A 12,500-nucleotide genomic window follows, 5' to 3' on the forward strand; every position below is an offset into this window, starting at 1 on the left:
TAAGGGGAGAATATGTCTCCAGCTTTCTGCTAAGAAGACCAAAAATATTTCCCCCAAGTATTATAGTTTATCAGTCTGAATGAGGTTCAAGTTAAGCACAATTGAAGCTTGCATCCTGGTAACCTATATGACAGAAAAGCTGCGTCAGAAAGAGAAAATATATTCAGACTTTTCAGTTATTTCCATTTATATTGGTTTTATCAGAATGATGATTGTGTGATGGATGTATATGCCTGTACCAGTGATCTAAATCAGGATCAGGACCACTGTGGCCTCATACTGTCCCCCAAGAATGAAATAATGGGGATTAAGAATCTGATAGCTTTAGCAGTGGTCCTTTGATTTGAGCATGATCAGAATCACCTGGAGGGCCCTAGTGCCATCCACGTCAGCAGAATCTCAGGGGCCTTTACGATCCAATGGCAGCTGGGTGTAAAGGACAAGGTATTAACCCTTGTGGAGTGGCTTGTCACCAAGAGAAAGAACGAAGGTAGTGGAGGAGCCGAGCCAAGAAAACCAGATAGAGGAAAGTTCCATTCTCAGTCATGGAAACCAGACACCTAAGCCAGGACTCATTTGTTAAGCCTGGTAATATCAGCAACTGCCAAACAAAGGGGTACCTGGAGCTTATCAGTAAGATCAGTTCCAGGCTTCACTCACTGGGGAGGTAGGGAAGCTGCAAGGAAGATGGGTTTTGGAGGCAAACAAATCTTAACTTTCAAATTATGCTTTGGGGCACTGGCCATAGCTATTCAGTCTCTCCTTTGCATCATCCTTATTTATAGAAAGGGAATAAGAACCATGCCTTCTTCCCAGGGTTCTTGTAACTAAATAATTCTAGTAAAAGATCAAGTACATTGCCTGATACTCTTAGCTTCCTTCTTCTGTTCCTGGAAAACTTTTGCTTTTGGAAAGAACGAAGCCTACCCCTGGGCTCAGCTATTGGAAACAGACAAGGTGGATGCTGTGACCAGGTTAAAAATAGGCGGATGTGCAGATGCCTCTTAGTCACGCGTGATCACGTTCCCTGCCAGCTCACTAGTGTTCTAAGAGCCACCTTCTGCCTTTCCTTTCTACTCTAGCCAGGGAGAACAACACAGCAAGACAGCAGGAGAGAAATCAGAGAACATCCTTCACCCACAGACATCCTAAACCATAAAGACAATGGTTTGGATGGCTTTAGAACAGCAGTGCCTTTAATAGCAAATCATCTCAATAAGAAAAACTAATGTGGTTTATTCTTTCCTGGGAGTCTACAGTCCTACTGTGGTCAGCAAACTAAACAAGCCGAGAAGGGAAACCAACACATTCTGCAATGCTTAGACTAACTGGAAATTCAGACCTGAGTGGACATTTAGAAAAACAGGAATTTCACGGGAGGATTGCATTTTGTGTGGGTCAAATTTCCTTCAAGATTCAAAGAAAGATGCATTGGCAGTTCCTCATATTATGAAAGTAAGAATCCCATAGTTCTCCTTAGACATTTCTAAGAAATGAAGTTTCCACCAACTAATGCATTAGAGACAAGCGAAAATGCTTCCATTCTGGTCCTTGTCATTGGTTAAGAATCAAGTGGTTGGGGGTGGGGTGGGATAGAGTAGTCATTAATGAAGCCTAGTAGAAAGGTATATGGGGTGTTCACTGAACCAGTCTTTGAAAATGAGCACTTTTCAGATCTTTCTAAATTGATATGAATATAGATTTACTAAATACCAAGGTATAAATCTATATTACTATAGACAGGCATACTTCATTTTACCGTGCTTTGCCTTACTGTGCTTTGTAGATACCATGTTTTTCGCAAACTGAAGGTCTGTAGGGACCCCTGCCCCCAGCAAGTCTGTTGGCACTACTTTCCAGTAGCGTTTGCTCGCTTCATGCTTCCGTGTCCTGTGTTAGTGGTTCTGATGCTTTCTCATTATTATACGTGTGGTGATCTGTGATCTGATTATTACTACCATGACTCGCTGAAGCCTCAGATGATGGTTAGAAGGTATGTATGTTATTTTTTAGACATAATGCTATTGCACACTTAATGCTGTTAGACACTTAAGACTACAGGATAGTGCAAACTGAACTTTACATGCACTGGGAAGCCAAAAACTCGTGGGACTCACTCTATTGTGCTGTTCACTGTGTTGATCTAGAACTGGACCTGCAGTATCTCTGAGGTGGACCTGTGGATTTTCTGGTAAGTAAATAGAAGTTAAACCACTAGAAAAGGTTGAGCAGGGGCTTAGTGTGACTCAGTCCATGGCATCATCAGTCCTGTTATGTAAGTTTAAAGAAGTCACACAAGCAATAAACTCCGCTCCCTTGCAACACACCAGTTCATTCTAGGGGATACTCTCAGTCTTGAAGAATTCTTTTTCCTACCATCTGCACTGTAGAAAGAGCTTGCCTGGCCCTCTGCAGGAGACTCTTACTCAGGCACCAGGGTTTTAATCTCCCAGAACTCAAAAACCAGAGGCAGTGTTTGTTGAGCTCAGTTATATCTTTATTAGGAAAGCACCAACACCACATTCTTGGAAATTACTGGAATTTTATTTGCCTCAGGCTTATGACTTGCAACCAAAGACATTGTGCAAAGAAAGCAAAGATTAAGTACACTTTAGGGAGGAGACGATACACGTTGGTAACATAGGAGATAAGGTTGACAAAAGAAGCCATCCATTACACTATATAGATTGCAATATTCAATAGCGATTTCAACAAAACTTTTTTTTAAATCAAGAGCGAAAAAATTAAGCAATGTTTACAGTAGACATAAATCTTATACAATTCAAAAAGCATTTTTTTTTCAGATCATAGAGCATAAAATGGAAAAATGTCTATGTAGGTGAAGTCTAACTACTGTACATTTATCACCTATTAAAGTTGCTTATATGTACCACAGTGTAAAAAAAAACAATACCAAACAAATAAAAACCTTGAAAATTGCCTGATGAAAAATAAAATAACCAGTGGCTTTTAATGGCTTCTCCTGGTTATCAGTGCTACAAAAAGACAAAAATCTTCTCATTTGAACAGGTGATAAAACCAGGCACAATCAAACTGTTACCAAATTAGACCCACCCATAGAAATATACCATCCACCCACATTTTTTCCATCAAAAGCTTTTTTCTTTGAGGCCCATTTGGTCACAATATGTTACAAAGGTTTGTGTATGCGTGTGTGTTTTTTTACACCATGATATCATATGTTTGTCTGGCACTATTCTAAAGCTAGTTTATAGATGATAATGATATAGAAACGACCCAGTGCCCATAAGAGAAATGAACTCACTGGGTAGAGACGAGAGAGGGGAAGAAGGAGTTCCGTTCTACCAAGAAAAAAATGTCCGTAGTGATCACTCATCATCAGTCCCACTGGCTTCAGATTGTTCCTAAAAGTAAATGTAGGACAGAAAGACAATAAGCCACAGAGAGATAATGTGGAAAAGAAATGACATTGTGGAAACAGTTAACCCTACTAGTAAAGCGGCATCAAAAGTCTCTGTGCTGAAAGGGGAGCTCCTACTTGGAAACCCCAAAGCAGTGCTGGCCATCTGTGCCAGCATTGTGCTCTCTTGCAGCTGGGTATGAAAAGTTCATGGCTTATGATTTCTTTATGGCTCTGCTGGATCTTCGTTGCTGTGTGAGGGCTTTCTCTAGCTGTGGCTCTAGAGTGCGGGCTCAGCAGTTACGGCACATGGGCTTATCTGTACCATGGCATGTAGAATCCTCCTGGAGCAGGGACTGATCCTGTGTCTCCTGCATTGGCAGGTAGATTCCCAACCACTGGACCACCGGGGAAGTTCATGGCTAGTGATTTCTATTTTGAGCACTATTTTTAGAAAATCCATGGCTTCCCAGGTGCTGCAGTGGTGAAGAATCCACCTACCACTGCAAGAGATGTCGGTTCAATCACTGGGTCAGGATGATCTCTTGGAGGAGAAAGTGGCAACCCACTGCAGTATTCTTGCCTGGAAAATCCCATGGAGCGCAGGCTACAGTCCATGGGGTTGCAGAGAGTCAGACATGACTAAGCACACACACATTGCAAGGGAGAATAAAGTACTGTGCGTTTGATTTTAGGATTTTAAATGTATTTGAAAACGCTTGTGTCGAGGGTGGGATAAGAATGCTAAACTTTTCTCAACAGACCTCAATGGCAAATATGTTGAAGGAGAATCAAACTAGCATACATTTGAACATGGAAAATTAACTTTCCAGAAAGCAAAAGAAGGGGATTGGTGGTAGGGAACTTGGAAGTCCTCTGGAAAGTGAATGAAATGGAGGGCCCTTCAGAAGGCACTGTATTAGAAGCTACCTAGGCTGCCCACAGAGTCAAGGACAGCGCCCTAGACCAAGCTATGCTCTTTGGGTCTGAAATCAGCCTCTGCTGTTTACTTACATGACCTGCAGCAAAACACACATAACATAAATAAGCACTGATTTCTGTAGTAAGGTGAGAGTGACATCTATCTTGGGATTATTATAAGCATGAAGTATGGTACCATATGAGAAGTTCCTTATGTCAGGACCCGGCTCTATCAATGCACTCTGAATTTTTCAAATTTTAAAAATAACATCTCTAGGTATGTAAAATTCATCTGAGTTCTTTTTTTTTAATTTAAGAATTAAATTTTATTTATTTTTTAGTTCTTTTTTTTATTTTTTAACTTTACAATGTTGTATTGGTTTTGCCATATATCAACATGAATCTGCCACAGGTATACACGTGTTCCCCATCCTGAACCCTCCTTCCTCCTCCCTCCCTGTACCATCCCTCTGGGTCGTCCCAGTGCACCAGCCCCAAGCATCCAGTATCCTGCATCGAACCTGGACTGGCGACTTGTTTCCTATATGATATCATACATGTTTCAATGCCATTCTCCCAAATCATCCCACCCTCTCCCTCTCCCAGAGTCCAAAAGACTGTTCTATACATCAATGTCTCTTTTGCTGTCTCGGAGTTCTTTGTATGGCACCTGAAGTAGCAACTCAGATCCAAAACTCTGACATCCTATCACTTTTTCTCAGCCTCTCATGTAATGGTTATTTCCTCTGTATACCACTATATACTAGGTATGCTGGGTGGTACAGCTATAAAATATTAACTGGCCATGCAGAAAACTCTATTTGTAAGTAGGCACTGGGAAGATAAAGGAAAAGAGGGAACTTGATTTAGCAGTTTTTCATTTTTGAAGGCTATTAAAAAGACAATAAACAAAGCCCCAAATTCTGTTATAAATCACGCAGCTCAGTTCACACCCCTCAATAATGAAATCTCACCAAATCTTTACATTTTCAATTCTGAGTAATAAAGCATAGAGGGTGGAAGGGGCATGGGCGTACGAGAGGGAAACAGAAGTGGGGAGGGCTTCCCAACTTCAGTGAAGACAGCCATACTTACATTCTCATCCTGCTCTTCATCGCTGTCAAAATCGCTCACCACGGGCTTGGCTTTTCCTCGGTTTGGCCTTTTCTTGCCTTTTCCTTTGTCCCGGCCTTTCTCATCCTTTTTATTGAGCTTGATTTTCACCTTAACAGATTTTGCTACAATAAAACCAGACAGACAGCAATGAGGAATCACAGGGGAATCTTTTTACAAGTAGTAAAATGATCCCAGCCTACAGATGACAAAGCCAACATCCCAGAGTGCCCAGAATGTCCTTGACTCATGCCTGTTCTCCAGTGGCTGATCCAATTATAGTTAGCACTCTTTCACTTGCAAATGTGTCTTGGTTTGCATGATAAGTTACATAGTCACCCTAAACATGCAACTAGACGGAATGGGGTCCCAGAGGGAAGCTGCGCTGGGTCATTTTCCAGGTCTCTTGATGGCTGAACAGGGATCTTCCTAATAACCAGGATGGTGAAAGCTGCCTTACTGACTGCATGGAGGGGTATGGGCATTTTTAAAAAGAGAACTTTAACCTTGAAAAGAGTATGTAAGTGTAAAAGGGTTTTAAAAAAAAAACAAAAAAAACAATGATTTTACTGTTTAAATAACGCCATTTGACTTAAAAAGTTAACACCACAGCAAGGTACAAAATGGAAAGTAAAAACAAACAAATGAACTTGAAAGCTTTTTTCTCTCTTCTCTGGTCTCTCTTCCTACTGTTTTCTTTCTGGTGATTATTTCCAGAGAAAGTAGTATACATCCCTATTTGCAAATATATTCATCCCTGTGTGTGTGTATGAATCTCTATAGATGACATAAAATTCCATATAATTCTGTATACAGAGAATATAAAGAATACCAGTATAAACACATACAGAAAGATGGCACCCATTTCCACTTTCACAGGACTGTTCTGAGGATAGAAATAAAAACATTTGGAAGAAAGAGGTCAAAGTGTTATACCACAATTACAGGTATACATCCCAAGGTACACAGAAAATCTGTCCTCCAGCATTGTTCTGGGACAGGTGTCCCTAGAACAGCATTTTCAGGAATGGATAATGAGGTGACTGAGAATGAATGTCTCTCATTCAAACTCGTTTTGTTGGAATATCATGTCTGGTGGTGTCTTGAGACCCTAGAAATAGATAAGGGAATCTCAGAGATGAGAACTTTTTAGACTCCTGTGAAGGGGGAGGGACCCACTGAACAGTTCCAGAGATTAAGTCTTCCATGGACGTGTAGGCTGACAAAAAGGATGAGACACAGCTGTTCTGAAGGGTAGGGACAACATATGCCCTCCCCCCACCCCAAATAGGGCAGAAGCTGGCAAATCCTAGTGCACAAAACAGTATTTCTAGTCCAGGCTTCTTCCATCTACCATACCCACATGTCTGCTGCTTAATGAGCTATAAGGCAGGGACATGTTGCTTTGGGTAGAGTAATTTAGGACAAGAAGAAGAGACTGGGCATGAGAAGGTCTGCCTATTAATGGAAATGTGTGTAAGATGTGAAGGCCTTTAAATTCAAAAAATAGTAATCTGGAAAGAAAAAGTGTACTACCTTTCCCTATACAGGTGTAGTTCTTCCTAACACAGGAGTACAGGAAATCCATGGAAGTCAGGAAAAGGCAGAAGACGGGCAGCAAAGGCGAGAAAGTACATGCTCAAGAACACAATCTAAATACTCACGGGAGTGGTGGGCACTGGAAGGCCATCAGGCTCGTGAGTCAGTGAATTGCGTTCCTCCACAAAACCCACCTAAAAGGCTGCCATGGGCAACTAGGCTAACAAACTGGCCCTTTAAACAGTATTCTAAGGCTCTACGTTACCACCACATAGACTGTGACAAGTTCTAATAAACCAGGGTGGTGGGCAGAATGATGACGCCTCCCAGAGATATCCCTGTCCTAATCCCCAGACCCTGTCAATACATTCACTTTGCACTGCAGCAGGGAGCATACCGTAATGCCTTGGGATGGGGAGATTATCCTAGACGAACCAGGTAGGCTCAGTCTAATCACAGGTCCTTCAAAGTGGAAGAAGAGGAGCTCCTGGTTCAAGATGATGACATGGGAAGAGGCTGAACTTGCCTCCTCCCACAGACACACTGAATGTAAGCTACAAACGGGCCCACTGCCTCTGAAAAAGATGCAGAAACTGGCCGAGTGACACGTCCACACCGGGCAAATGAGGAGAAACCCACACTGAAGCAGGTAAGAGGAGCGAAGAGGCTGAGACATAATTTCACAGCAAACCCTATCCCTGGTGCAGTGACCCACAGCTGGGTCCAGATCCAGGGATTCCTAAATAAGGGAAAACCCAAAGAGATGCACGCTGACACTGTAATTAGAATGTCAAAACTTAAAAACCCTTAACAGCAGCAAAAATAACTCAGGCACAAGGGAACCCCTAAGAAGACGAGCAGTAGATTAAGCAGAACTGAGTAATAACCTACGTGGGGAAAGAGTCTGAAAAAGAATGGATGCATGTCTGTGTACAACTGAATCACTTTTCTGTGCAGCTGAAGCTAGCACAGCACTGAAGTCAACTATACTGCAATATGAAATAAAATGTTTTAAAAAAGGACATTTGTGACAGCATGGATGCACCACGAGGGCAATATGCTAAATGAAATAAATCAGAGAGCAAAAGATACTGTACACTTTCACTTACATGTGAGATTAAAAACTAAACAGATATGGTGGTCGCAGAGATGGGGTGGGAAATGGGTGAAGGGAATCAAAAGGTATACCTCTCCAGTTATAAATAAGTCATGGGGTTTAAGGTAAGCAGGGTGAGTATAAGTGAATATTGTATTGCATATCTGAAATGTGCTAAGAGTATATCTTCAAAGTTCCTGTCACGAAAAAAAAAATTTTTTTTCTAACTATGTGGTGATGGATGTCAAGGAGATTTACTGTGATCATTTCAAAATATACACAAATATGGCATCATTATGCTGTATATTTGAACCTAATATATCAGTTATACCTCAACAACAAAAAGAAGACCGTGGATGAAGAGGAGGCAGAAGAGAGGGTCAAAGAGATGCAACATGAGGAGGAGACACAAGGAGATGGATTCTCCCCTGGAACCCCCACAAAGGAAGGCAGGCTGCTAATACCTTGATTTTGGCCCAGAGAGACCCCCAGCAAACTTGTGACCTACAGAAGTGAGACAGTAAGTGTAAGTTGTACTGAGGCACTAAGTTTGGGTCATTTGTTAGAGTTGCCATAGAAAGTTAATACACTAAGTCTCAGGAGAGGTTAGGGAAAAAGTCAACTGATAGCTGGGATACGAAGGGAGCTATTTGAAAACAGATTAGCAATCTGGCTCTAAAATTCGGAACTGTTTAGCTAGAAAAAATTATGTCGACTTACTCATCAAACACTAGGATATAAAAACTAGGGAGTAACCAGACGAAACCGAAAAAGGTTAAACTAGTACTTAAGAGGCGGAATCACTAAAGAGAATAATCCCGAGAGCAGATGCAGGTGTGGGGAAACACTTAAGTGCTCTGCTGACAAAGATGTCAGCTCCATTCTCTGTGGCAATACGTAGGCATCAGATGTGTTTTTAAAATGTGTGCGGTGATTTATGGGTAAGAATGTTCAGACAGCATTATTCAGAGTGAGATTACTCTCTGTTGGTACATTCATTAATGGGTGTTCGTATATATGGCTGTATAAAAACCTCTTTGCTGTGGGAAAAGGTTCCTAATAGAAAAATCATGCTACAAAACAGTGTGTGATACTTCTATAAATATTTATGTGTAGAAAAAAACTGGAAGGCAACTGGAGTTAAATGTGTATCGGGTGATGGAATTTTACCAATTTTCTTTTCTTAAAAATATTTTCCAAGTTGTCTGTACTAAGCATGTATCTAATAAAAAAATTTTAAAGCATACCTATACTGTTTTATCTAGAAGACTATAATTACTTTGAGAGGAAGTATGGGGTGAAAACATAATTAGGTAAGAAGAAATTTTAGATGTTTTCAAGGCAGCCTTAACCTTTGAAATAATATGGTTACCCATCCAGGCTGGCACTAGATTAAGACTAGGGAGATTCTTGGCTTGGGTGAAAAACTTGAGAGGGCTCCAAGATTCAGTAACCAAGATAAATACCAGTCAATGCGATGTTTTAAAAGCTCAAAATTCATGGCAATAAAAACCCCATGATGAATAAAATATCCAAACTCAGAAGACAGGATCAGTATCTGATCCACGAAGGACAAAATGCACCACGGTCTGAGCATCAAGGTGGTGATTCTCAAAGTGCAGTGCTGGATGCACCCCCTGCGCACCCGGTGGAAACACGAGACACCCAGACCCCACCGCAGGCAACCGAATCAGAAACTCAGGGGTGGAGCCCAGCAGCCACCCAGTTTAGAGACCCACCGTGCTGGGTAACAGCAAGGTGGTAGAGCAGCCACGCTGGTAGAAAACGTCTATTACATTGATTTCCAAAGGCAACATCTGGTGCGTGCTGTGCGCCTGGCTGTGTGCCACGCTCTTGCGTGGGTGGAGGTGTAGCTAGAACCTCAGTTTTACATAGGCGGACACTGAGCTCCAGCAAGGTTAAGTCCACTGCCAGGGTTGCCTAGAAAGGCCACAGAAGACCAAGGCCTAAATCCAGATCTGCCTGACTCTCACATCTGCCCTGTGAGAAATGACGCAGGTGGCCAGGACCCAAAGAAGTGGAGACACCACGTGGACTCACCCTCTGACTCCGACTCTTCTTCATCTTCTTCTTCCTCCTCTTCATTGCTTTCGTCCTCACTCTCTTCCTCTTTGGCAATTTTCTGCCGAGCGCTCTTAAACACTGACTGTAAGACGATGGAGTCTTCATAGATCTAAGGGGTCAAAATAGCAACCGTTAAAAACCCCAATCTGAGGGCCTGAAATTCACAAATAGCAGCGTGCTCTTTTCTTCCCTGTGCCCACACCTCTGACACCCAACAGGAAAACACCAAACTCAGATCTACAGAGAGATTCTTCTTCTTGGAAAAGTCCACATACAGCTGAACTAATTTCAGCATCGTGTGTGTGCACACATGCTTGAGAGGGAAGGGTGGGCTTCAATAAGATGTCCTCTCATTTTTGACGCAAGACTAGTGTTTAAAAAGATGTTATTTCTTAAGAGATCTAATTTGTGGTTACCAGAGGCAGGGGTAGGGGAAGATAGAATTAGATGAAGGTAGTCAAAAGATTGGAGAAGGAAATGGCACCCCACTCCAGTACTCTTGCCTGGAGAATCCCATGGACAGAGGAGCGTGGTAGGCTGCAGACCATGGGGTCGTCAAGAGTCGGACACGACTGAGCGACTTCACCTTCACTTTTCCCTTTCACGCACTGAAGAAGGAAATGGCAACCCACTCCAGTGTTCTTGCCTGGAGAATCCCAGGGACGGGAGAGCCTGGTGGGCTGCCATCTATGGGGTCGCACAGAGGCGGACACAACTGAAGCGACTTAGCAGCAGCAGTCAAAAGATACAAACATCCAGTTATAAGACAAATAGTTACAGGGATGTAAGGTACTATATGGTAAATATAATCAATACTGCTGTACATTTTATATGAATGTTGTTAAGAGAGTAAATCTAAGTTCTCATTACAAAGAAAAATATTTTTTTTCTATTTCTTTGATTTTATATCTATATGAGATGATGGATATTCACTAAACTTACTGTGGCAATCATTTCATGATTTATGTAAGTAAAATTATACTGTACACTGTAAACTTACACAGTGCCTTAGGTCACTAAAATCTCAGTAAATCTAGAAGGAAAAAATAAATCAAACTATATTTCTTAAATTGTTCCATCAAGTACTGTGGTATAGCAACTTTTTTTTAAAGGTGCAATTCTCCTAACAAAAATGGAAAACCATTATTTATTACTGACTTTATCTGTGCCAGCCAACAGTATTGCAATAAATGCTTTATTTCTAGTGTATGCACATATGTGAGCATAGCCCTGTGCGGTTGCTGAGAGAACTCTAAAGTTCAAAAATGGCCCTTTTCCTCAAAAAACTGAGAAGAGAAGTACCATATGATCCAGCAAGCCCCTTCCAGATATATACCCAAAGGAACTGAAAGCAGGGTCCCGAAGAGATGCGTACACACCCCTGTTTACAATAGCACTATTCACAGTAGCCGAGAGGTATAAGCAGACCACATTTTCATCCACAGAGCTATGGAAAAACCAAGTGAGGTATCCACATGGTGGAATATCATTCAGCCTTAAAAAGGAAACAAGTCCTGTTACACGCTATACGACATGGATGAACTTTGAGGACACGATGCTAGGTGAAATAATAAGCCAGACAGACAGACACTGTGTGATCCCTTATGAGCTGTCTAGAATAGTCAAATTCATAGAAAGAGAAGGTAGAGCAGTGTTTGGTGGAAAGATTACAGAGTTTCACTTTTACAAGGTGAAAAAGTTCTGGAGGTCTATTGCACAACAATGAAAATACCCTTCATGCTGCTGAGCTGTACACTTAAAAATGGTAAAGAAGACACACTGGAAGGGGGCCACTGGGGCAGAATTTCGCCAGAGACACTATAGTTCAGCTGGATCTTAAAGGTGAGGACAATCCTATCGGGGTCAGAAAGAGGGGTTTTTAGGAAAGGGGAGCAAAGGAGAAGGTGGGGAGGCAAGAATCACAAAGATGTGTCTGGGGTAGGGCCATCATCAATTTCCTGGTTATGACATGGGATGGCTGTTATGCAAGATGTTACTATCAAGCAACTCTGCATTTATATTCTTTCCTACAACTGCATGTGTATCTGGGGAAGTGGGTGTTTACGGGACCTGTCTTATTGGACTATGAACTGTTTAGGTTGAGGAACAGCAAAGAGTGAGGATATAACCTCAGAAAGCAGACTATGATGATTAAATTCATTCTACATTTTAATAGTACGTGGGGAAGCTCAAAGCTTGGTGGGAAGTGGACAGAATATGAAGGTGCTTAGAGAAAGATAAACCAACATCCAGGTGGGTCTGGGAGGGAAGCCAGTCGAGAGGCCATTTATCACCCCAGGTCAGGGGTGAGGCAGTGTGGCAAACTGGGGGTGGTGGGTCAGGGTGAATATCACGATGTAGGCA

The 12,500-nt window shown here is 41.9% G+C and overlaps 1 protein-coding gene across 9 annotated transcripts in view; it reads right to left on the reverse strand.

The window, feature by feature from the left end:
• Positions 1-2,475: 2,475 nt before the first annotated feature.
• The window catches only part of SMARCA2 (SWI/SNF related, matrix associated, actin dependent regulator of chromatin, subfamily a, member 2), a 180,861-nt gene continuing 170,836 nt past the window's right edge, over positions 2,476-12,500 (reverse strand). For all 9 annotated transcript variants that reach the window (XM_055578207.1, XM_055578211.1, XM_055578206.1 and 6 more), the window contains 3 exons: positions 10,113-10,245; positions 5,399-5,541; positions 2,476-3,386 (listed from right to left, as the gene is read on the reverse strand). In XM_055578207.1, coding sequence (XP_055434182.1) covers positions 3,351-3,386; positions 5,399-5,541; positions 10,113-10,245 — 312 coding nt within the window. In that variant the 3' untranslated portion in view covers positions 2,476-3,350. The remainder of the gene's footprint in view (positions 3,387-5,398; positions 5,542-10,112; positions 10,246-12,500) is intronic.

The sequence above is a fragment of the Bubalus kerabau genome, chromosome 4 (genome assembly GCF_029407905.1).
Source record: "Bubalus kerabau isolate K-KA32 ecotype Philippines breed swamp buffalo chromosome 4, PCC_UOA_SB_1v2, whole genome shotgun sequence".
In the NCBI taxonomy this organism is placed as follows: Eukaryota; Metazoa; Chordata; class Mammalia; order Artiodactyla; family Bovidae; genus Bubalus; species Bubalus kerabau.